Source organism: Schistocerca gregaria, chromosome 1 (genome assembly GCF_023897955.1).
Source record: "Schistocerca gregaria isolate iqSchGreg1 chromosome 1, iqSchGreg1.2, whole genome shotgun sequence".
NCBI classification, from domain to species: Eukaryota; Metazoa; Arthropoda; class Insecta; order Orthoptera; family Acrididae; genus Schistocerca; species Schistocerca gregaria.
Window position 1 is genome coordinate 278,521,000 of NC_064920.1, and position 27,277 is coordinate 278,548,276.

Sequence of the window (27,277 nt, forward strand, 5' to 3'; positions counted from 1 at the left end):
ATTCCAGCGAAGGGAAAAGCTACGCCCGTGCGTGATATGAACGCCGTCCATACACCCGATACATGCGTACCGGAGTGCTGAAAGTGTTTGAAGTTGGCTGAAAATATCACCGACGCCTTGACATTACTTCATTAAGTTTTTTAGGCCCGCTTGGCAAAGAGCTTGTGTCTGTACCATACAGTCCGTGCTGTCATTAGTTTATGTCAGTATATACATAGCATACTCAGTCTCTTTATTGTGTGGTTATTCGCTGTGTTCGAGGCATCAGTCACTGCAGAAAATACTTAAGCTTTTAACAGTATGACTAATACTTTGTATGTGACTGTGTTGGATGTATGTCTGTCAGGCAGCCACCGTAGCGAGGACCTACCTTGCTTGCATTGGCAGCAGCCTTTCACTCTCGTCATGTCAGACAGCTTAACTCTTTATGTACCCTAACTGCAAAACTGCGCAGCTCTCTCTGAGAGTCGTGAGCAACCTATAGTGATGCTCAGATTGGCCCCCACATGTGGATAGAAGAACGCAGCAGGGGACATTATGACACCCCTGTAAAAACCGAATCAAGTGTTAGTGGTGGCTAATTAATACCATCGGTCGCTAACAACCGTACTTATAACACGGATAAATGAATCAAGTGTTAGTGGTGGCTAATTAATATCATCTGTCGCTAACAACCGTACTTATAACACGGAGCTTGCTCCACTCGAGGGTGATAGCCTCGGACAGTCAAACATGAAAGATCTTTTTGAGAAAAGTTTCTATCGTCGAACCCAGCAGGGAAGGAGAAGGCAAATCGGATTCGGTGGGTAGCCAGCTAGAAATCTCAGATGAATTGGAGCATATGAAATCACCAAACTCCCATTAAGCACATAAGGGCAAAGTAAGCACAAATACGTTAACTACATTTTAACACATAACAAACTCTTTACTGAAAACTGGATAGCTCAAAAACTTCACAAATGAACTGAACAGACAAAACATTATAATATCAGGACTCCACTCCAAGAAATGAGAAATACAACAGAAGATCCATTTGAATCTCAAGGTTATAGAATTTACAATGGAATACCAGGATAAGATGTTATTACAGAGTGCCCACAATTCGGAACAGGATTTACTGTAAATTTTAAAATATAGATTCAGTAACTGATTTTATAGCTATTTCTCCACGAATCACAACTATAACTCTGAAAACCGCAAACAATATCATAAACGCCCCATGCCTTACCATTGAGAAAAATTTTCTAACAAAACTATGGTAGTAGTAGAAAAATTCTGGGATCTTCGGATCAGACAATAAATCAAGTCAATAAATACAATATAAAGATCTTAATAGGGGATTTTAATGCCCAACTGGGAAACGGAAAAGAAATACAGAGATATAATTGGGAAATGGGCTCCACATTAACATACTAATAGAAACGGACAAATATTCGAAGTTGCAAAGCACATGGCTCATCACTAAATCCATATATTTTAAAAGAAAACCTACCAATGTTATGACAGAAACATCCTGCTTAGACAAGAGGAGAGTGGCAGTTGGACCATGTCTGCAGGGACAAATTCTTTCACAAAGAAATTCGAAATGGTTAAAGTACTGAGAGGAACAGATGCAGGTTCAGGCCACTATTGGGACAAAATCAAAATCAAATTCATTCCATTAAGGAAAAAAGACAGAGAACAATTGGAGATATAAGAAATTATGACCTACATAAATGAATAAAAAATGACAAATATCAGACAAACACACAAAATACAATAGTAATGGATAATCTTGAGGAACTAATATCATTTTTAAAACAACATGCTGAAGTATCGGCCACAGTACATCAATGTAAAAAACATGTATGGTGATTATAGACTGTGATGAAATTCATGATGAAAGACATCAAGCTTGTACAAAATTTCGAACTCACAAAACAGAAGAAAATGCGAGTAACCCCACAAACATAAGAAAGAAATTCTCTCAAGTTATCAGAAAAACAAAGTGGTAGTATCAAAAGGACCTACTGAGGTTCATTGAAGAAGAATGAGATTTTCACTCTGCAGCGGAGTGTGCGCTGATATGAAACTTCCTGGCAGATTAAAACTGTGTGCCCGACCGAGACTCGAACTCGGGACCTTTGCCTTTCGCGGGCAAGTGCTCTACCAACTGAGCTACCGAAGCACGACTCACGTCCGGTACTCACAGCTTTACTTCTGCCAGTATCCGTCTCCTACCTTCCAAACTTTACAGAAGCTCTTCTGCGAACCAGGTTCGCAGAAGAGCTTCTGTAAAGTTTGGAAGGTAGGAGACGGATACTGGCAGAAGTAAAGCTGTGAGTACCGGACGTGAGTCGTGCTTCGGTAGCTCAGTTGGTAGAGCACTTGCCCGCGAAAGGCAAAGGTCCCGAGTTCGAGTCTCGGTCGGGCACACAGTTTTAATCTGCCAGGAAGTTTCATTGAAGAAACCTACTACAAAACCATTTGCAAAGATTATCTGAAAGCCTTCGATAAACAATTACGTAATTACAACCCCACCACACTATTGCTGAGAAATAATGATGAAAGAGTAGTATATAATAACAAGGGAAATGCAGAAATCATGGCAGAAGAATTTAGGTCTTGAACTGTGATGAATCTAAACACTTTTTAATATTAGACACAAGCACCCCTGTAAAAACCGAATCAGAAACTATAAACCCACCTACAGTACAAGAAATAGAAATCGCACTTAAAGAAATGAGAACCTACAAAGCAGATGGTGAAAATCAAGTGTTTGCAGAAATGTGAACGTATGCTGGTAAAACAATTCAGATATCTTTACATATTATTTTACAATCAGTTTGGGCAACAGAAAAATTCCCGGAACAAAGAACAACAGCTACAATTAACCCACTTGATAAGAAAGGAGACAAAAGTGGGCCAGACAGTTTAAAGGAATCTCGCTCTTTGACTTTAATTATTGATATTTTCCAAGATTTTACACAATAGGATCAAAGAACATCTGGGTAAGGAACTGGGGGAATACCAGAGAGGCTTCAGACCTTGGAGAAGCTGTACTGAACAAATAATTATGAGGTTTGCCCAGAAAGGAATGCACCGCATTTTTTTTCTTTGACAGTTCTTTATTGAACATAATGAGAATTACACACACGAAAGAATGTTGTTTTATCTACACACCCTATTTATCCAGGTAATCTCCATCCCGTTCCATGGCCTTCCTCCACCGCGAAACAAGGGCATCAAACCCCTGCCGGTACCAATCCTTGTCCCGGTGGCAGAGCCAGAGCTTCACTGTGTCAATCACCACCTCACCGTCCTCAAAATGTCTTCTACGAACGGCATCCTTTAATGGCCCAAACAAGTGAAAGTCCGAGGGGGCTAGGTCAGGTGTGACAGTCGTGGATGATCTCCCCGACCGCTGCAAATGGTGGAGCTCCGCCGAACTGCCTTCTGATGACCTCACTCTCCATGCCCAGTGACTAACTGTACTTATGTCGACAGCAGATGCTCCATAGACTTTGCACGAGCGTTAGTGAATAATCCCCACAGTCTATTTCTCTACACTGGGAAATTCAATGACGCACGTTGCTTGTAACGTACGTCACATACAGATGCCATTTCGAAACTGTTCTGCAACTACGCTCTCTGTCGGAAGTGACGGAAACTTGGCGCGCTCACTCAGAAGACTTCAAATAATACATACGTAACGTTTTGCATCGTAGCATTGTTTTCGCCTGAGGAAAAAAATGCAGTACACTACTTTCTGGGCAACTCTCGTACTCTGAAATTAATCATGGCTTATTACCGCAAACAAAACAAGCCTCTCTCAGTTACATTTACAAATTTTAAGAAAGCATTGGTTCTATCGACAGACTCTCATGGTTGACGATTTTGAGATATTTCAGACTTCACAAAATTAATTAAATTGATAGAACTTGCCTTAACAAATACAAATACGAAAATTAAGCTCAGAGGGAAGCTTTCTGAATCACTCATGTTAAATACTGATTTAAAGCAGGGAGATGGCCTGTCACCACTTCTTTTTAATTATGCTTTTGAATACATAATGAAGGAATTGTACAATCCAAAGAACATTAAGGATGGAACACCAAACTACGACATAAAGTTGAACTGTTTAGGATTTGCTGACGACCTTGGCAATAACATTCAGGAAACCAAACAACCAATACAATCATTATAGGAAATACCTCCGAGTATTGGCCTTAAAATATCTTTTAAAAAAACAGAAATAATGCTAATGGAACCGTCACAGACAGGGAAAATTAGAAATGGAGAAAACTGTTGAAAAGCTTAAATACTTGGGAGAAATAATAACAGACAACCTGAATTAGAAACCATCATGGCAGAGTAGAATAAACAAATTGATTAAAACACTTCATGTTACCAAGTACACATATAACAAAAAATGCCACTCAGTAGCCACAGAACTGAAACACTACAAAACAGTCATAAGTAACATATACTAGCGAAACTATATTTAAAGTAACGAAGACTGTAGCAGTAGACAGATTAATCAAAACATAAGGATAGTCAAAATACGTATAAATAAAAAATACCAAAAAGACGGAGTTTGGAGAATTGCTTCAAATGAAACAGTTTATAAAGATATGGAACCAGTTACAATAAAAAGAAACAGATCTCTTTCCTAGCACATTTCTTGAGGAAAACAGAAAATAGAATTAGCAGGAGAATAATGGAGAAGTTATGGAATAGTAAAAGCAGCATTAGATGGATCGCAGAGACCAAGGAGGCCATGATGAAATTACAGATTATCATGGAGGATTTGAAAGGCAAGATAGATATATGACAGGAATAGTGTTGTGGGGGGAGGGTGGAAGAGTAGGGAGGGTCACGCTATATACAAAACTATTTTATCCGGTTTTCGGTATTCGTTTAAAAAAATGAAACGCCTTGTTCTTATTGCAACGCCTGGTTCTTGCTGCAGTATTTACAGTCAGTATCGCAAGAAAGTGTATGCCATCAGCTGTATGAAATAAAAGACACTATTATAAATATATATTTACACAATTACCTAATAGTTAATCCAGTCGCCGCCATATCAATTATAGCTTGGCACCTTTTTGGCACGGATTTCACGAGATTTTCTGCATATTCTTTCGGTAACGATTTCCATATTGTCCTGATTTTATACGACAGCTGCTTCAAACTATATACTGGCTTTCCTTTAAAATTCACCTTAAGATACAACAAAATATTTTCGATTGGATTTGCATCCGGAGACATTGCATGCCAATCCATCGTGGACAGCCAATTGTCTTGACCCACTTCGCATCTAATGTCTTTGACTTTCAAATGATTTTAGCAGCAGATCCATATGAAAGCTTTGGTCCCCGTGGATAATTTACGAGGACTACTTCCTCGTAACACTTCAGATATTTTGCAGTCATTTTAAACTGCAACCTTCTAGGCGCTACAGTCTGCAACCGCGCGACAGCTACGGTCGCAGATTCGAATCCTGCCTCGGGCATGCATGTGTGTGATGTCCTTAGGTGATACATGGAAACACCAAAAACATTACACATTACCTAGCGTAATACAGTGCAAGGAAACCTGTTGCCATTTAAAACAGCCTCCACTGTTCTTGAAATGGATCAATACAGGTCCTTTATGGTTTTAAAGGCAATCCTATACCATTCCTCCTGCGAAATAACGCAAATTTCAGGGCACGATGATAGAGAGGAGAGCGATCACGCACCCTTCCCTCCAAAGTAGAACACAATGGTTCAATAATACTGAGATTGTGTATCTGTGGTGGCTGGGGAGTCCTGTCGTCTAGAAACACAGCAACACGATTAGCGAACAAACATTGTGCCATCGGATGGGCCCCGATCAGCCAAAGTGGTCACATAATCCTTAGCAGTAATTGGACCTCGCCGAGTAACCGCGGGCCCACGGAATAACACGATGTGCCTGCTCGAAACATCACCGAACCTCCGCCATTTACACGCTTGGACGTAGACTAGGCCACAATTTGAAAACAGTGTGAAACAAGACTTGTTGGACCAAGTGACTTTCTTCCATTGCTCCACAGTCTACGTTTTATGGCTTCAACACCACAGCTTACTATTAAGGGCATTTGCGTTAGTGGTGAGTGTCTGGAATTCTCGCACGCCCTGCAGTTCCTTGCTTATGGAGCTCCCTTCGGGTTGTTTCGGTGGTGACAGGGTTCGCGAGTGCGACATTCAGTTTTTCAGTGAGTTTTACAGCTGTCGCAATCTTTTTTTTTTCGTCACAGTCCACTTCAATGATTGGTTGTCAGCATCTTTCAACACACACTTTCGTCCGTGTTATTGCTTAAACTGAACTGAACTCCATCCGAACAGGCCTAGGAAGGCCCAACGGTACCCAACGGCCGCCGTGTCATCCTCTCAGCCCAGGGGCGTCACTGGATGCGGATATGGAGGGGCATGTGGTGAGCACACTGCTCTCTCGACCGTTGTGTTTCCGTGGCCGGAGCCGCTACTTCTCAGTCAAGTAGCTCCTCAGTCTACCTTAAAGGGGCTGAGGGCACTCCGCTTGACAACAGTGTCCAGCAGACGGACGGTCACCCATCCATGTGCTAGCCCAACCCGACAGCGCTTAACTTCGGTGATCTGACGAGAACCGATGTTTTACCACTGCGGCAAGGCCGTTGACCGTGTTATGGCTTAGTGGATGTTTTTTCGGCTTTCCCTGTCTGCTGTATAAATCTTTGACATGAAGCCTCTCGTAACACCAAACACTTCGGCTACCTTGGTTAAGGAATCACACCACATACGAGCGCTAACAATTTGTCCACGTTCGAATTCTCTTTGTTCCTGTACAATGCACTCACAACTTCACGCAACACTAATCTCGTCACGACTGGCATTTGCACCTTCTTGACAACATTTCCCAGATGCTGTTCGCGGTCAACGACGACAGTGCAACTCGCAGGCTTGTCTCGGATCTGCAATTATGTTCAAGCAAGCATTTCTCGCGGCGTTTTCACATTTTTGTCCAAGCCCGGCCTCTTCTGTGATTTAATGTGGAATAAAATAGTTTCGTTTTTAGATATGATATTCAGTGATTAAGAAACAGTTTGTAATCTATCGCATGTAATAACAAAACTGAATTTCAACATCAAACGCACTGAAGTTGCATTGATATAAAACGCGAACACGTCTGAAACACAAATATCTGCTGCAGCAAGAAAAAGAAGTTTCAGTTTATAAAAAGAATACACCATCTGATCTAAAACATCCAATCACCTGTTAGTAGACATTAATATGATGTGTGTCCACCCTTCGCCTTTATGAGGGCTTCAACTCAGCTGGGGACACTTTCAACGAGGTATCTGAATGTCTGTGCAGAAATGGCAGCCCATGCTTCCTCAGAGCCGAAACCAGAGAAGATAATGCTGCTGGACGATGGAGTCTGGAACGAAGTCAAAGTTCTGTCTGATGCCAAAGATTCAGGTCGGGAATCTGGGCAGGCCAGCCCATTTCAGGAATGTTGCTGTGAACAAAGCATTGCCTCACAAATTTTGCTTTCTGTCAGGGTTCACCGTTATGCTCAGGCAGCCATTGCCTCCGATCTGTTCCCTTACTGTAGGTAGTACAGAATGCTGTAAAAAGTTTTCATATCCATCCACATTTGGCGTTTTCCTAAGCGCAACAAGGGGAAAACACGCTAGTCACGAGCCACTGCTCCATTCCGTAACGCCACCTCCTTCGTACCTCACTGTTGGCGCTACACATGATGGCAGGTCACGTTCTCTAGGCATTCGCCAAATTCAGTCAGTCCCTCCCATCGGATTGCCACCGTGTTCAGCATGAGTCATCAGTCACAGTCACTCCTTTCTAGCCACCCACTGTACAGTGGCGTCGTCCCTTAGATCACCTCGAGCGTCTTTTAGCATTGACTATAGAAATATGTCGCTTACGACGAGTTTCTCGACCATTGTACCCCATTCTTCTAACTCCTACGCACAGTCACTGTGCTGGCTCGACCACTGATAGCACTTCGGAACTCATGCTTAATTAATATATATATATATATATATATATATATATATATATATATATATATATATATATATATATATATATATATCTGTGTGTGTGTTGGAGCCTTGTCTGTGGCAGGTGAAAAGTAAAGAGTACAACGACCGTGAAAGAGAGATGCAGCCTATGAATGACTTGTTATTAAACTGAAGGAGTTAGAACCCGACGCTACAAAGCAATCTGTAGTGAAAAAAATAAACAGTTTATGAAGTAATGTACTTAAAGAAAAGAAGAAACGTTATATGCCAATGAAATCTGGAGCTTCAACAGACAACATCTATACATCAAACTTGTGGTACTTAGATTTGTTCGATTTTCTTGGCGATCAAGATACTCCTTGTGCGCCTGTGTCAAACTCCTTGACGAGGATGGATGTGAGCTCGATGAAGTATGTACTCAAATTATTTATAATACTCATGCAATTTATTTAATTAAACTACATTTTGTATTTACAAATGGAAAGGTTATATTTAGAGCCCACATTTTTATTAATATCAATGGAAAATGTTTTTATTGTATGAATTAATAACATACTGCGGCCAAACTACTTCTTCTACTCTATTTTTTGTTTCTATGCACCCTATTGTCTTGCCATGGAACTTTGCCTTCATTCATGAAGTATGAAGTGAACCCATTTCTAAGCTGATTAGCAGCAGATGTTATGCTCCCGTGGTTCTGACGTTTCGGTGCGATCTTATTTGTTTCCGAGGTACCCAAACCTGTAATGGCAGTAGTTCCATCGTACGTCTCCCGATAGGTACTGTTTGGAGGAGCGTAAACGCCTGAATGTTGTTCCATCAAAAAATTATGCAATGCTCAAGTTGCCATCACCATTTTCATTATGTTCTCTAGTTCCAAACTGATTTGAGTATGGAATATGCGAAATCTGGATGCAAATATTCCAAAACAATTTTCGGCAACGTGTCTTGCTCTTGAAATGCGGGAATTGTAAATTTCTTTACTAGCTGAATCTAGTTGCGCTTGTCGAAAAGGCTTCATAATATTAAGTGTAAGAGGAAAGGCGTCATCAGCTACAAAAACATAAGGGACATTTTCGAAGTTTTCTGTATCATTGCATAGCTCTGGTAGTTTGAGCGCATTGCTCTCTAACTTTTCATAAAATTTAGTATTCTGAAGAACGCCTCCATCAGACACACGTCCATTAGTTCTAAAATTCACGAGAAGGAGCCGATTGTTAGCATCCACTATTGCAAGAAGTACCAAACTGTGTCTGCCTTTGTAGTTGAAGTAAAAAGATCCGGAATTCGGTGGGGGAACTATGTCTATATGTTTACCGTCCATGGCACCAAGACAATGTGGGAAATTCCATCTGTCTTCAAATGTTTTAGCAGTAACTTTCCGTTTCTCAGCCGAGTCAGGAAACTGAAACAACAGCAAATTAATAATATTTTTTTACAATGTGAATGTACAGCGGTGTTGATTGCAACAGGCTTTATATATATATACCGTTATAAGCAAAATGAAAATAACACTTAAAAGAACACAAAACCAATGCTTGTTTAAAAAGTTTGTCTATAAAGAAAATAAGAAACAGAATTTTAAAATACTACATTGAAACTATCTGTTTAATAGTTTTTAAAGAAGGTTTTTGTTGCTTTTATCTTATAGTTTTGTCTTATTTTAAATTATATTCCTGAAATAAAAAATAAAACCAGAGTAAATGACTTTTAGGGTCTAATAATATGCTTCTTTCAGGATGGAATCGATGAAGTTGCTCCACAGACACCCAGTAGTGAAGAACCTTCAGGGACAAACGAGAGTCCTCAAAATTTCAAAGAACTCCCGATATCACGCTCCACTTTGGCAAAAAAGAGGAAAAGTGTAGAACGGACCAGTGACGTTCTGCTATCAGTGAGAGATCATTTTAAAAAGCCTTCGCTCCAAGATGACAGGTATGCTCTACTGGGAAGATCTATTGCAATGAAAATGAGGAGACTGGAAAAACGTCAGCGTCTGATTATTGAAAAAAGAATCAATGATCTCCTATATGAAGCTGAAATGGAAATGCTTAACGTTCCAACGAGTTCATACAGCTCCGAATATCTCAAGTGTACGAGCTCACCAAGTCCTAACGCAACTACTTCATACGATCAATTTACGCAACAAACACCGCCTGCACAATTCGTAACCAATCAAGAGCTTCCACTTCCACACTCAGCAGCTACTTACTTTGCTACCTATAATAATATTTGATTTTTGGCCACTTTTAATTTTTCTATGGTTTTAATTGACGAATAATAACAAATTTTCAATTATTTTCGAATTTCTTGTATTATTAATTATTATGCTTTTGTCTTTGAATTGTAAAAAGAGTTACTAAGAATAAAAGAATTTTAAAAAATGTGTGTATTCATTTTACATACCTGAAGATAAACTCCTTTCAGCACATTGTAGATGGCATCACTAGTCTCTGGAATTATTTTGCCAAGAGCTTGGGGTGATATTATAGTAGAATATTTGAGTCATTCATATGATAGACCCATTGCAAGAAACCTCAATGTAGCTGTCAGTCTTTCATGAGCAGAAACAGAAGTTCTCATAACTGTATTTTTCCTTTGTGTTAAAGGAGTCACAAGTGACAATAGTTTTTGGTAGACGTCTTCAGTCATCCGCAAATAATTACGATAATCTGAAGGTTCTGAATATAAATTAATTTCGTATGAGTGTATTCATTTCTCTTTGTAAACAACTCTTTACACCATATTTTTCGTTTTTGTTTCCTTTTACACTTCGTGGCCACTAACAAACCAACTAACGCGATCGCGTCGTCTTCTTGCCTGCTCGCCATTTCTCGACTGACTGAGTTACAATCTTCCGGTTTACCGCAGCGTGTGTGTACTCCAGCCTGCACAGGTATACCTTTCCGGTATACCTGTGCAGGTTTACCTGACAGGTATACCGGAACGTATGTGGCGGGCTTTACACATCCTAAAAACTAGTAACAGCCGATACCAAAAATTAACTATAGAAGAAAACTACCACATCCAAGAATCAATAGCCCAAGGAAAGAAAGTACTCAATGAATACACATCCATGTGCAACAAAACCCTCTTCGCCAAAATAGAAGAACTATAGAAATAACATCCACACCAAAACTACTCTCTCTCTCTCTCTCTCTTTCTCTCTCTCTCTCTCTATCCATCTCTCTCTCTATCTCTTTCTCTGCCCCAGTGCTCAACACACACACGCAAACAGACACAAGCCATACACCACTGACGCCAAGTACAATTAAATCTCGCGCCTCACCCAGCAAAACACGCTACGAAACAAATGAACATCACACAGCCACAACAACACGTAATGGCCGCGAAAACCCCGCCTATGTTTTGAGAAACCGAAAGAAGTGCAGTGCCAAGCGACCACAGGTTAAGAAGTAAGCGCACTTACTTCGCCAACAACACAGGAGAACGCACCACAACTTCAAAACAGTAAGTTAGACACAAAAAACGTGGTACGGATTCATTTCCGTTCGTAAATGCATAACAAACAGAAAAATAACTTTCGTCTTTGCTGTTTGCAGATGACAAGTTGTGTATTGTGTAGCAGAATAGCTACCAAAATAAATGGACGATACCATCACGTAAGGTATGTTAACTAATGCTTACATCCACTTTTCGCCAATTAAGCTATAAATGGAACTTTTACATAATGTTGAAAACAACACAAATGTTAGTATGTAACAACAATTTTACAGTTAAAAATAAAAATTGAACCCTCCGACGATAGCACAAACGTGCTGAAATATGTATGGGTGAAACAAAACAGGAAAAGGTGTCTGGCATAAGGCGGAACTTCTCAACCCATCTTCGTAGCAAGCAGGGACACAACAAGAAGAACTGCACCATAAGATGGTTAGTGTAGGGGGTGTTTAGCGATGATACAGAAATTGGTAAGCATGCTGCCATGTCATTGGTCGGTGTTGAAATTACGATAAAATTGCTAAAATTTATCGCACTATCAACTATGATGCTTATTATTACAGTACATCGATGGCGTCTTTTCCATCCCAACTGTCCAGGTACACTGTTGATTACTACATAATGTGATTTACACCGTGCGGTGTCTAGTTTCCGGGGGAAGACAATGGACCAAACACGTTGATGTGAGTTTAGAATCTGACACAGAGGTCGAAGTCGTGGCGGAAAAAAATGTATAGCAGTGTACAAAGTGTGTTACAGCAGAAAATGCTGTGTATGAAACAATGAAACAGGGCCCCTCTCCTGCGACTGATAATATGTGGGAGAAGGCGACAAAACTTTACACTGGTCTGTGCAAGTGACGTCAATCACTGGCCACAAGGTCCAATGGATGAATACCTGTATATTTAATAGGATCGCCACTTATGCTCGATGCTGGCACATAGACGGTATTGGTTTTCGATGTATCGGAAGAGAGAGATGAGGTAAAAATCTATCGGATGAAATTAACGGAGCTTTTATAGTTCGTAATTTTTCTCTGCCGGATGGTACAGAATAACGATGATAGAATATTTGGGTGATAGACGTGAAGGACGCGGATCTGCTTTGATGTTGAGTCTTCCCAATTTTCCCAGCAAGAAACACCGCCATAACTGTTAGTACTGTCGTCGTGTCATAGGAGCAGGCTTCATTTGACGCTCACCTCACACATCGTACATGGGCGGCAGAGCTGTCACATGTTCCCACTTCCACCGAGTGGTCGAAACATGCTCCTATAGCATTAAATCAGTTTACTCTGTTTCTAAACAAGTTGCAGAATGTGGTGGATATTGCTGTCTCCGACTTCTGGGTAAAATTGCTTAAATTGACTGCGCTGTCAACTGCAGTGTATATTACAGTACATTACTCCTTATCAATGGCGTCTTTCCAATCCCGACCGTCCACTGGGTATGCTGTTGATTACTGCACAATGATTGACTGACACCACTCTGTAGAGATGGAGGGAACCTTGACGGAACACTGGGCATCTGCTGCTTGTCGCTGTGGAACATGGGATTAAATGTAGAGATCATCACCTTAATACAGTAGGTTGGAACCGTTGCTACAGACTCGTCCTATTTCCACATGCTGCGATACCCTATACATGTTCTTTTTTATTTTTTTCGCCAATAAGATAATAGTGCCTCTTTTGATTTGTGCTACCTCACGCATGTTATGAGCAACGCCTTTCGGCGATGGTCACCGGAACAGTAATCATGTACATGACTGCAAAATGAAGGAACAATGCTTTTCGAAGCGGATCACCAAGACATCCACTACCTTTTCGATGGAAAGATGAGTTTAACTGCACAGGTAAACACCTTCGAACAGTTGTTTGTTGGAAGTGCTCTACAATACCGCAAACTCTTCCAGTTTCCATATGTTGCGATGTCTTCCACATTTTTGACAATGAGAAACATCTTGTCTGTTTTATTTCTACCAGCCTACAGTGCAATATCTGTATAGTTTATGCCATGTGATGTTCAGTTTTCTGTGGGAGCCAGAGGATCGAAACGTGTTAATGTCGGTTTAGAAGCAGCTGACACAGGTCTCTAAGTCATGGTCGAAAAAACAAAGTGCATGGCGGTGTACACCGATTGGGCGTGTTGCAACTGAAAAAATAAACAATGTATTAAACTGCTTATGAAGGAGCAATAGAGGAACCCTCTCATGTGATTGATAGTCTGTTGGATATGGTCATCCTACAGCACATGAGATGAAAATTAACATCGGTCTGTGGAAGCAACTTCAATCACAAACCACCTGCTCCAATGAACCAATACCTGCATATTTAACAAGATCGCTACATATGTTTGGGTGATAGACATGAATGCACCCTGAGAGACAAAGATCTCCTTCGAACTACCTGTCTTTAGTTTGGAGATGTGGCGCAAAATCTTCATCCTTCCTCAATGCCATGTATGATGTGTAGTCTTTCTAATTTTCCCAACAAGAAATACCACCATAACTGCTCGTACTATCTCTTCTACTACCTCATGTGGCAAGGTTCAAAATGGCTCTGAGCACTATGGGACATAACATCTGAGGTCATCAGTCCCCTAGAACTTAGAACTACTTAAACCTAACTAACCTAAGGACATCACACACACCCACGCCCGAGGCAGGATTCGAACCTGCGACCGTAGCGGTCGCGCGGTTCCAGACTGAAGTGCTTAGAACCGCTCGGCCACACCGGCCGGCCATGTGGCAAGGGAAAACTTCGTTTGGCGCTGACCTTACACACTGTACACAGGATGCAGAAGGTCTTAGATATAGCGACCTCCGACTTCTGTATAGGTCAGATTTAAATTGGGACGATCACATGGACTAAGCTGCAGGGAGGGCGGGACAGAGACTTAGGAGCAGTTGCAAGATGCAGAGGGACTGTCTAAAAACAACGCTGGAGTTCTTGGTGTATGGGATCCTTAGCAGAAAGGTTCGGAAAAAAGGTGACTCGTTTCAAGATATGAGAGTGGCACGAATATCATTCACCAGTGAGTGTAATCATTAAAAGACATCTCTACAGGATCCAGATCCAAAGCAAATATGTCGCTGAATGGATACACTTGATTCCAAATTGCGGACAGCATTTCTGCCTGAAAGGATAACATTATCAGCGACTGTGTGTGCCTGTAGACTCAAGACCACTTTCTATGCAGGGTGATGGTAGCATCGGCGTTATGATCGTGTTTTCTACCAGCGCGGCCCTTACGTGAAATATATGTTGTGGTCAGCTTCAGATGTCATTTCTCAGTAGTGTTCCTCAAAAAGAACATTGTTCCCTCCATGGATTCCCAGTTGTCCTACTTGGCGAGTGTAATCCGACTGCTGAAAAAAAATTACTCGCCATAAAAAGTGGCTCTCATGATCAATATAATTAATTAGCCTGTCAAATTGATATCAATGACGTGCTGGCTGGTGGGTGGAAGAGATGGCTAGGGCACTGCGAAATGATTCTTGACGAGCGTTTCGTTTTTCTTTTTTTTCCGTTTTGGCGATATCTTTTAACGAAATTTCACTCTCCCACAAATACAGGCTCTCACGATTTGTTTCGTAAATGCTAGTATAATATAGCATAGCACTGGTAAAAAGGGCCCTGTCATAGTGTACAAAACAGCTGTGTTCTCTTGAATTATAGCTTCTTGTTTTCAAACGTAAAATGAATGTTTTTTTCCGACACGTGTGCCAATGACGTGAATGATAGCTGAAACGTTTATAATACACACGTGTTTGACAGTTTCTTTAGACACTGAATGAGAGAGACGCTCTCAGGTCGTGTAATTTGTTCAACAAGCTGGAAGAATTTGCTTAATATAGATTTTTTTCTTTGGAGTTTAAATCCTCGCTTTTTCTTTACACTGATGACAGTTTCGAAAAAACGAGGGCATTCTGCGGTGATCGGTAGTTCTCGCATTAAAGTAGTCGAAATTTTTTTTCCTGATTTTACGCAGCGTGGACATTTCTCTGCTGATCATTTGTGGTCGGTGGCGGTACACTTCGCTGCACATCACAAAATAATGAGATGCGATTGCTGTCAAACGTAAAAACTATGCCGCTTTTGCTCATAAAACTACGATAAAATTGACTTCACCTACTTTCGTGGAAAGAGGACATTTGTTATGGTCGCAAATGTGTTTTGCTCTTTTTAATAGATGCTTGATTATAGATGCGTGTACGTCGAATACAATTGTTCCCTATTCGCTGCGGGCGAGGAGGGGGGGGGGGGGGGGTTTCTTGTTTTGGTGGTCGGACACAGCCGCTCTCTGTTCCGGGTTGGGGGGCGGGGGCAGCATGTGGGGGCTCTATCACTACACTTTAGACGAACAGGTCGCACTTGAGGCGGTCCTCTTTTTATCTCCTATTGTTTAGTTGACTATGCACGCTACTGTGTTGGCATAAGGAGGGCCGCCTTAAGGCGGTGGCCAGAGGGTGGAAAGTCGAGTGCTGATCTGGACCATTCTCCGGATGGGTGGGGCTATGCCTGTAAATTTCCCTTTTGTGCTAAGGGGCGCCACATCAAAGGCATGCGGCATATCGCAAGGGCCTGTTGGGGTCTACAGCTGTACACGAGTCGGCAGAAAATCAACAAAGGGCGCGACTTTTGAAATAGCCATCTGGAGCGTCCTCCGGATGGGCGGGGCTATGCTACTCAATTTCCCTTTTGTGTTGAAAGCTAAGTGCCGCCTGCAAAGGGAGGATGGCGGCCTGCCCGCACTGCAAGGCGGTCAACAGAGCAGCTGTCCGTTTGAAGGAGCCTATCTCCCCCCTGTAGTTGAACGGAGGGGGAGAGGGGTGGGGGGGAAGATTAGATTAGATTAGTACTTGTTTCATAGGTCATGAATACGACACTTAGCAATGATTTGAAACGTGTCAAGTTAATAAAAGGTGTCTATACCATATTTTACATTCGACAAAATATTACATAACACTCAATAATCTCCTTTTTTTTTTTTTTTTTTTTTTTTTTTTTTTTTTTTTTTTTTTTTTAGGGTGGCAAATTACCCACATACTATATCCAGAAATTCATCTAATGAGTAGAAGGAGTTGCCATTAAGAAATTCTTTTAATTTCCTTTTAAATGCTATAAGGCTATAAGGCTATTTGTCAGACTTTTGATGCTATTAGGTAAGTGACCAAAGACTTTTGTGGCAGCATAATTTACCCCCTTCTGAGCCAAAGTTAGATTTAACCTTGAGTAGTGAATATCATCCTTTTTCCTAGTGTTGTAGCCATGTACACAGCTATTACTTTTGAATTCGTTCGGATTGTTATTAACAAATTTCATAAGTGAATATATATATATATATATATTGTGAGGCTACAGTGAAGATTTCTACCTCTTTAAATAAGTGTCTGCAGTATGATCTTGGATGATCTCCAGCAAGTATTCTGATTACACGCTTTTGTGCAAAGAACACTCTTTTACTCCATTATGAGTTACCCCAGAATATGATGCCATACGAAAGGAGAGAATGAAAATAGTTGTGCTAAGCTAATTCACTCAGATGTATATCGCCAAAATTTGCAATGACACTAATAGCATAAGTAGCTGAACTCAAACGTTTCAGCAGATCCTCAGTGTGTTTTTTTCCAGTTCAACCCCTCATCAATGCATACACCTAGAAATTTTGAATATTCTACCTTAGCTACCGATTTCTGATCGAAGTGTATATTTATTAATGGAGTCCTCGATTTTCGGCAGTTTGTGGCTGCCTATCGAGTAGAATGCACATGCTACTACCACCTCCTATGTAGTATTTTAGGATGATGATTTTCCCCGGTACACGTGCTGCATATGACTAGTTCATTAGGAGTGCTGGTTTCTTCACAACAATTTCGAATTAAAACTGCGACGCATTTTTTTCCATCAGTTGTGGTAGTGTGTATTGGCTTCGATTACCTGAGCTGCAGGATGGTTTTTGACAGGCATCTGTAGCGAACTCTGACATCAAACAGTGATAGCTACTGTATGCTTACAGGTAATACACTTTTTAAACTCCTCTCTATCCAATACCAGCATTTCATCAGCTGAATGTATTTCCCACAAAAAAGAATAAAGTTAGTACCTTACACCCCACCTTTTCCTGCCAGCATTTAGGTATAGGGTAGAGTTTGAGTGTACCGGCCATTGTGGCCAGCGGTTCTAGGCACTTCAGTCTGGAATGGCGCGACTGCTCGGTCGCAGGTTCGAATTCTGCCTTGGACATGGATGTGTGTGATGTCCTTAGGTTACTTAGGTTTAAGTAGTTCTATGTTCTAGAGGGCTGATGACCTCATATGTTAAGTCTCATAGTGCTCAGAGCCATTTGAATCATTTGTTTGGAGTTTGAGTGTGTGTATATGTCGCTACTTTCGAGTGGTATTGCGAAATTTTGTCACAGCAGGATAACACCAGTTGTATGGTGTCATCAGTTTTTGCGCTTTTATGCCATCCTTCTGTAGCGCTATGCATATAGTTGTGTACTTAGGCCCAACCTTTGTCATTAATTACGTAATTAGGATTGATTATTGCACCAGTTTCCCAACCAAAACAAATAAAGTACACTAACCTAACCTTCCTCTCCTGCATCTGGACAGTTTCCTTGTGTTAGGGGTACACTTGGACTTTCCATCCAGTAGATCAGGGTTCGAGTCCTGGAAAGGGCACAGCCATTTTTAATTTCTTGTCTATTCCGAGTACCTCTGGTGGTTTAATTGTGTCAGGGGGGTACACTTGGGCTTTCCATTTAGGTGTATCAGGGTTTGAGTCCAGAAAGGGTACTGCCAATTTTAATTTCCCATCAATTCCAAGGGCCTATGGTGGTTTAATTGCGTTAGGGGGGGTACACTTGGGCTTTCTGCCCAGTAGAACCAGGGCTCGAGTCCCAGAAATGATACCGCCAATTTTAATTTCCTGCCAAAATTCAAAATTCTCAACAATAGGGTAGGTTGGGGGAGGGGGGTGGAGAAGAGGGGGAGAAGGCTGGAGCTCACGTGCAGCTGAGAAAAATATGTGATGTCATCTGGGGGTGGGGTTGGGGGTGGGTGTGGTCAGGGTCAGGGATGGGCAGGAGCGGGGATGATTAATTGATCAATTTCATTAATTTGCATATCAATTTGATATCAAAAGTGTGCTCATAACCTCACTATACTACTACTGATGATGTCATCATTGGTGGCACATCTGCAATGGACCTTGTGGATCAGCTGCAATGGCTGTTTCACATTTTTTTCCGAGGCTAATCCGCATAGCTGCGAGGAAAAGTGTTACTTTTTTGCACGGGAGGTCAAGTATCCCAGGTTCACAATTGATGCCCACAGCCTCCACGCCTCTAAGGAGTATGTCGAGGTGATTCAAAACCTGCCTCCTCCCACCAATCTGAAGCAACTGCAATCTGTCCTCGGTCAAATCAACTATTATCAGCATTTTATAGCCCATGCCGATGAGATTTTGGGGTGCGCATTGGGTTTGGGACACGGCAAGTGAGCAAGCTTTCACACATCTCGTGTCAGTTCTCTCCCTCCCTCCTTGTCTGGTTGGTTACACCACTTATGATCCTGCCCCTCATCATCGCTGCCAATGCCTCGGACTATGGCCTGGGTGTGGTCTTCTCACACGTGGTCGATGGCTTTGAGAGGACAATGGTTTTCACATTAAAAAAATTGACCGACTCTCAAACCAAATATAGTAAAATTTAAAAAGAAGCTTTGGTGCTGGTTTTCGCCCTGACAAAATTCTACAATTTCACGTATGGTCATTTCATTCTGCAGACCAATCACAAGCCTTTGGTTTCTTTGTTTCACTGGGTACTGCAGTGCCCACCCGGATGGCGCCCTGCCTCCAGCATTCGGCACTCTTTCTGGTTATGTTCGACTTTGATATTGACGCCTCCCCCTTGGTTTGTTTCTATGTGGAACCGGATGTGGATGCAACGCTGGATGCAGTTCTGTTGGATGCTGATGCAGTCCGGCAGGCCACCACACAGGATCAGACAGTGCAAGCTCACCACCACCAAATCTATGTGGGTTGGCCGATCAGTCATTGTAGCGTCTGCGGTGGCGAGGTCCATCATTTTTGGTATACCCTTACGTATCCCGCACGATGTACACCACTTTTGCTGACATTATCAAAATTCTCCTTTTTGGTGTCGAGGGACTCCCCCCAAAACGATTGTTATGGACAACGGTCCACAGTTTACTTCATCCGAGTTTAAGCAATTCTGTACTGCCAATGGAATTTCTCTCGTCCAGACTGCTCCTTTTCAACCTGCATCAAACAGCCGGGCAGAATGTTTTGTGCAGACATTCAAGACCCAGCTCAATAAGCTGCTGAGCCATCATCCACTATAGAAGGCCATGCTTCTGTTTCTGTCTACATACTGTGCCACCTGCCAGCACCTCAACCAGCTCCGCCTCAGTCTGATGGACCATGCCTGGGGGAGCACCCTGTGGTGGACCACTGATTCTGCCTCTGCCTCAGCTGCTGTCTCCACCACCAGCTGCCCATGCTGCATTGCCGCCTCCTTCCCCTGCCGGGCACACGCCCATGGAAGTCAACGATTTTTTTTTTTTTTTTTTTCCCAGGAGGAGAAATGTCGTAGTGGCCCCTTATTTAGAGGGCCCACACAACCAACATGCAAGAAGCGTTGCCAACCTCCATGCAGGAGCGCAGAGAGAAACATTGCCAGCTGATAAAAACAAACAGGCCAGGTTTAGCAAGGGAGGAAGCCATCTTCCATCAAGACAATATGCGCCCGCACACATGTGCAGTCGCCATGTCAAAATTATACGATTTGAGGTATGAATTGTTGCCACAACCATCTTATTCAGCTGATTTGGCTCTGTCAGACTTCCATCTCTTCCCAAAACTGAAAATTTTTCTTGTGGACGAAGATTCACTTCAAACGAAGAATTAATAGCCAGAGTTGACAACTATTTTCTAGGCCCACAGGAAACTCATTTTCGACTTGTGACTAAGGCACTGGAGCGTCGTCGGACCAAGTGCGTGAATCAACAAGCAGACTACATTCAAAAGTAAAATAAGTTTCAGTGTGTAAGTACTTTTTTTTCTATTCCATTCAGAGAACTTTCCAAACCACCCTTGTATTTTTGCACACAGATGTTAACTCAATTGCAAACATGAGTGTGGTAGCAGCCCCTTACTTAGAGAGCCCGCACAACCGACACACAAGATGGGCTGCCAACCTCCTTGCAGGAGCCAGGAGAGGAACATCGCCAGCGGATATAAGCAAACAGACTTTCCAAATAAACACTAAACTACTTTGTCAGACCACATGTGACAGTGTTCTACCAATCAGAACTCATATGACTCACATAGCAGTTTGGTGACCCGTCTTCATAGGCAAGCCCAGACAGTCAGAACAGCAAAGTTTACCTACCACAAGGAACAGTTCTGGCCAGTACTTATGTCGGCCTTAGCATTGTATACACTCGCCATGGCATTGTTAGTAGCATGTTGTATTGTGTAATTACTAGAGTAGATTTTGATCAGTATTTTCTTCCATTGCCTTGTTTCCTTATCTGGTTTGCCACCCCCAAGACATGTGGGGTTTTCTTGTTGTTCTTGCATTTTAAGCTTAGTGTATGCAAAGAAGACATTTTACTTTAATTTCAGTAAAGTATATTCAAATTGACTGTTCGTTATTTCCTGCTGACCGCAGGACACTGCAATGAGGGAAAAAGCTGTTACTATCATGCTGAAAATGAAGAGTCTGAAATACCTCAAAAGCTTTAATAAAATCCATATTGTTGTGAAATATTAATAATGCAATGCCAAATAATAATAAAAAGTTGATTTACTGACTGTTTAAGCTTCTTGAAAATATTCTTATTTCACAAAATAGTGCCAGAGATCATTATATGCATTATGTAAAAATCTTGTACTAAAAGTTGTGGCTGACATATAATTCAAAGATGATCATACAAAATGGCATGAGATATCTGAACAATGTAAATACAGTGAGCACATATCAGCAATTGAAAGACCACTAAATTAAGTATTTTTGCCATTTTACACATTTGTGTTATACCTTAGTATAACACAACGAGTGCTTTGTGTACAATGTTCATCAGCGCATATAATTCACAAATTTTCATGTCTTTCATTCCTCAGTCTCCTTGGTCTCCAAAAGGACATCACCATTAATGTCTTGTTTATCATTGGTTAGCCTGTAGGAGAAGAAGAAGATGATGTATCCATAAATTCATTCACACAAAAACAGAAAGGAAGAACGATAACAATAAAACAAAACAAAAATGTAACAAAGTTACAGGAAAAAAATCATAACACAGTAGAACTGCTAAATCCCTGTAGAAGATGTAAGAAATGAGGGAATGGCTGATATGCAAACTAATGAAAGGAAGAAGTATTTTTGTAAATACTACAATTTTTTAGGATATATCACATATTTTAAGCCAGACATAGGCCACTATTCTCCGCATTTCACTCATATAAGTGCCTCTCTCCATAATACTGATACATTATTACATTACTGTTACTAATTGCTTAATGTGGTTTATAAAATGATGAAAGTGTACTTTTACAATTGATACAGAGCCCAGTAGTGTTTCAAAATGCCAAACTATATATGAGTCTCGGTCCGGCACACAGTTTTAATCTGCCAGTAAGTTTTAAATATGAATATCTGCAATAAATGACTAATTGACAGAACTATTTTATAGATTAACACAAGTATTCCTTTTATGCACCTATTTCCTCACGAAAATTTTTAAAATGTATCGGTATTTTACATATTTGTTATTTAAGGCTGCATAATCTTTTACATAAAAAGGAGCTCTGTAACTGTTCTCATATTACTACCAAAGATCCCTGTTTCATAATTAAAAACTTCTTTGCAAAAGCTACAACATGGACTCTGCAAGAGAGGCGCTCTGCATCGCGGTGTAGATTGCTCACCAGGTTTCGAGAGGGCGCGTTTCTGGATGAGGTATCAAATTATATTCCTTCCCCCTACTTATACCTCCCGAGGAGATCACGAATGTAAAATTAGAGAGATTCGAGCGTGTATGGAGGCTTTCAGACAGTCGTTCTTCCCGCGAACCATACACGACTGGAACACAAAAGGGATGTAATGACAGTGGCACGTAAAGTGCCCTCCACCACAAAACGTTGGGTGGCTTGCGGAGTATAAATGTAGATGTAGATGTAGACTAATTCAGAATATATAGAATATGGTAAAAAGTACAAAACACATAAATCTCTTGAACACAACAAATGAAAATCAGTAAAATGAGGAAAAAGGAAACAAACAACTACTGTAAGCTAATTTTTAGGAATGAAATAAATGATTATTACAAAAATGATCTTTACAAAATGGATAAAACATCGCTTCTCAAATTTAGCATGGACCTAAAATACGAATTTATACATACAAAACCATTTAAATGGCTGTCAAAAGCTTCTTCCAGAAAACCACACACAATAGCAGCCCCTGCATGTTTTTTAATCATGTTTAAGGCAGATAAAGCTTGTGGTGAGTCAGTGAAAGCCTTCTAAATGACTAATATGATGCAATATGGAAGTATAAATTATGTAACATTAAAATAATGAAAAATCTCAAGCATTAAGTTTTCTCCTTTGCCAGAAAAAGGTAGAAACAGGAAAGAAAATCTAAAAGCTTTATATTTATTGTTGTTTATGATGTTCTGGTCATCCACATGATCATGTTACTCTAAGTTGAACTATCTGAAACTAAAATTATGTCCAACACATGGGAGAGAGCAGGAAATATTTGCATTGACAGTATGATTTTAGAAAATGCTAATCAGCAAATCTATCTTCACTAGCTCATAAGTAAAAAGGGTAATGTAAGAAATTAAATTTTCTCTCTTATCAAACTTGGATGACAAGTTTTTGGGAGAAATTCAATAGCCTTCAGATCAAAATAGTAAATATATCTGTAGATAACAGTTTATATATGGTGACCTACAGCTCTGAAACCAAGCAAAAACTGAATTCACCAAAGAAGACCTCTCAATAGAATGAGATTTTCACTCTGCAGCGGAGTGTGCGCTGATATGAAACTTCCTGGCAGATTAAAACTGTGTGCCCGACCGAGACTTGAACTCGGGACCTTTGCCTTTTGCGGGCAAGTGCTCTACCAACTGAGCTACCGAAGCACGACTCACGCCCGGTCCCACAGCTTTACTTCTGCCAGTATCCGTCTCCTACCTTCCAAACTTTACAGAAGCTCTTCTGCTTCTGTAAAGTTTGGAAGGTTGGAGACGGATACTGGCAGAAGTAAAGCTGTGGGACCGGACGTGAGTCGTGCTTCGGTAGCTCAGTTGGTAGAGCACTTGCCCGCGAAAGGCAAAGGTCCCGAGTTCGAGTCTTGGTCGGGCACACAGTTTTAATCTGCCAGGAAGTTTCAAGACCTCTCAATAGTTAAAAAACAAGGCTTTTCTAAAAATAAAAGAAAAAAATGGGCAAATGACATATGATCTGTTACTGACAATGGAATGGTCAGATTCATCATATAAAAACCTGCTCTAACTTTTTTGTCACTCATAGTTAACCTCAGTTAAAATCCATAAATTTCAGCTGCAAATATAAACTGTAAATTACCTAAAATATCATGATGTGTATTTCCTTGCTTAGCACTTGTAGTTAAGAGAATGACACCCCTGTATATCATTATCTGCTGGTTTGGAGAGCATTGTGGCATGACTGAGGGAGTGCAGCCATTTTGTTACCACAACGAGAAATACTGCTTCAAGATTTTGTTAAAAAGAAAAAATATATACATTTCTAGGGGAGGGGGCTTCCTTTCAATTTCTGGTAAGTATTGGGAAACACATGTTTTGACCATTCTTCAATGAAGCCATCATTAGAAACATACAAAGGTGTTACATGGTGTGCAAAATGTTCTTAAGCTCTTAGAGGAACATCTGAATAGTTACATGGTAGCCCAAGGTCACAGAGGCTGGGAAGAACTGTTGAAAGTGTACCTCAGCATGTGATTTGTAGAGTGCCTCATTTTATTACAGAAATGGTTAACAGAGATAACATTCAGGCAAATAACAAAGGACTGTAATATGCAAAAGAATTCACAAATTTTGCACATCAATCACTTAAGGGCACATTAAAACTGGATCAATTATTCTTACTTTCCAAAATTTTCTCCTTCTGCTATAGTGTCTGGTAAGTTCTGATTCATTGTTTCTGGAAGTAAAAGTGCAGTAGCTCCTGCTGCCAAAGATAGAGCACCAAATATCACCAACGGTAGTGGCCGCCAGTATTGAGCCTGGAAAATGAGTGGAATTTATCATGTGTAGTTTTGTACAGTGAAAAATCAAACAATGGGAAATCTGGACTGGAATGACAATATTATGAAAAAGACATATTGCTACTCACCACAAAGAGGAGGCACTGAATGGCAGACAGGCACAGTGCAAAAAGGCTACTAGATATTATTAGCTGCTAGATGAAGTCTTTTATCAGAAACAGACAAAACAAAAAACACACATGCATAACTCACACACAGCTTCACTACCATCTGCGGGCACTAAGGCTCAACTGCGACTGCATCTGAGGTGAGCAGTGACCTTTGTTGGTGTTGGTAGTAGGTGTTCAGGAAAGATAGATTAGGTAGAATTGGTGGTGGAGTGTTTGTGTCTGTCAGTAGTGGTTTATCTTGTAGTGAAGTCGAAGTAGATACTCCGTGCGAATTGGTGTGGGTGGAGGTTATACTTAATAGTCGAACTAAGTTAATAATTGGCTCCTTCTACCGACCTCCAGACTCCAATGATATAGTTGCTGAACAGTTCAGAGAAAATTTGAGTCTCGTAACAAATAAATACCCCACTCATACGGTTATAGTTGCTGGGGACTTCAACCTTCCCTCGATATGTTGGCAAAAATACTTGTTCAAAACCAGTGGTAGGCAGAAAATTATTTCGAGTAGTTGGTCCACGAACCCACGCAAATTGTAAATGGTTGCAAAAACACACTTGACCTCTTAGCCACACGCAATCCAGAGCTAATAGAGAACATCATGACTGATACACGGATTAGTGATCACAAGTTCATTGTATCTAGGCTCAATACCATTTCTTCCAAATCCACCAGAAACAAACGCAAAATAATTTTATTTAAAAAAGCAGATAAAGTGTCACTACAAGCCTTCCTAAGAGACAATCTCTGTTCCTTCCAAACTGACTATGCAAATGTAGACGAGATGTGGCTCAAATTCAAAGATATAGTAGCAACAGCAATTGAGAGATTCATACCTCATAAATTGGTAAGAGTTGGAACTGATCCCCCATGGTACACAAAACAGGTCCGAATGCTGTTGCACGAGCAACGGGAAAAGCATGCCAAGTTCAGAAGAACGCGAAATCCCAAAGATTGGCTAAAATTTACAGATGTGTGAAATTTGGCACGGACTACAATGTGAGATGCCTTTAATAGGTTCCACAAAAAAACATTGTCTCAAAATTTGGTAGAAAATCCGAAGAAATTCTGGTCATATGTAAAGTACAGAAGCGGCAAGACGCAGTCAATACTTTCGCTGCGCAGTGCCGATGGTACTGTTACCGACGACTGTGCCGCTAAAGCGGAGTTATTGAACGCAGTTTTCCGAAATTCCTTTACCAGGGAAGACGAATGGAATATTCCAGAATTTGAAACACGAACAGCTGCTAGCATGAGTTTCTTAGAAGTAGATACCTTAGGGATTGCGAAGCCTTCAGGTCCAGATTGTATACTGATTCGGTTCCTTTCAGATTATACTGATACAATAGCTCCCTACTTAGCAATCATATACAACCGCTCTCTCAATGATAGGTCTGTACCTACAGACTGGAAAATTGCGCAGGTCGCACCAGTATTCAAGAAGGGTAGTAGGAGTAATCCATCGAACTACAGACCTATATCATTGATGACGATTTGCAGTAGGGTTTTGGAGCATATACCGTATTCAAACATCTTGAATCACCTCGAAGGGAATGATCTATTGATACGTAATCAGCATGGTTTCAGAAAACATCGTTCTTGTGCAACGCAGCTAGCTCTTTATTCGCACGAATTAATGGCCGCTATCAACAGGGGATCTCAAGTTGATTCCTTATTTCTAAATTTCCGGAAAGCTTTTGACACCTTCCTCACAAGCGACTTCTAATCAAGCTGTGGGCCTATGGGGTATTGTCTCAGTTGTGTGATTGGATTCGTGATTTCCTGTCAGGAAGGTCGCAGTTTGTCTGCTGTTCCTGATCTATATAAATGACCTGGGTGACAATCTGAGCAGTTCTCTTAGGTTGTTTGTAGCTGATGCTGTAATTTACCGTCTAGTAAGGTCATCCGTAGACCAGTATCAGTTGCAAAGCGATTTAGAAAAGATTGCTGTATGGTGTGTCAGGTGGCAGTTGATGCTAAATAATGAAAAGTGTGAGGTGATCCACATGAGTTCCAAAAGAAATCCATTGGAATTCAATTACTCAATAAATAGTACAATTCTCAAGGCTGTGAATTCAACTAAGTACCTGGGTGTTAAAATTACAAACAACTTCAGTTGGAAAGACCACATAGATAATATTGTGGGGGAGGCGAGCCAAAGGTTGCATTTCATTGGCAGGACATTCAGAAGATGCAACAAGTCCACTAAAGAGACAGCTTACACTACACTCATTTGTCCTTTGTTAGAATATTGCTACGTGGTATGGGATTGACGGAGGACATCGAAAGAGTGCAAAAAAGGGCAGCTCATTCTATATTATCACATAATGTGGGAG

The 27,277-nt window shown here is 41.0% G+C and overlaps 2 protein-coding genes across 8 annotated transcripts in view; one reads left to right on the forward strand and one right to left on the reverse strand.

Annotated features, from left to right (window-relative positions):
• Window positions 1-506: 506 nt before the first annotated feature.
• Window positions 507-10,265, forward strand: LOC126342441 (uncharacterized). Its single transcript, XM_050001860.1, is given in 4 exon segments — window positions 507-566; window positions 8,118-8,157; window positions 8,160-8,233; window positions 9,744-10,265. Coding segments are annotated over 4 exon segments (696 nt in total).
• An 11,147-nt stretch (window positions 10,266-21,412) lies between these two features.
• Window positions 21,413-27,277, reverse strand: part of LOC126340665 (organic cation transporter protein-like) — a 115,079-nt gene continuing 109,214 nt past the window's right edge. For all 7 annotated transcript variants that reach the window (XM_050001707.1, XM_050001709.1, XM_050001708.1 and 4 more), the window contains 2 exons: window positions 24,656-24,792; window positions 21,413-21,697 (listed from right to left, as the gene is read on the reverse strand). In XM_050001707.1, coding sequence (XP_049857664.1) covers window positions 21,631-21,697; window positions 24,656-24,792 — 204 coding nt within the window. In that variant the 3' untranslated portion in view covers window positions 21,413-21,630. The remainder of the gene's footprint in view (window positions 21,698-24,655; window positions 24,793-27,277) is intronic.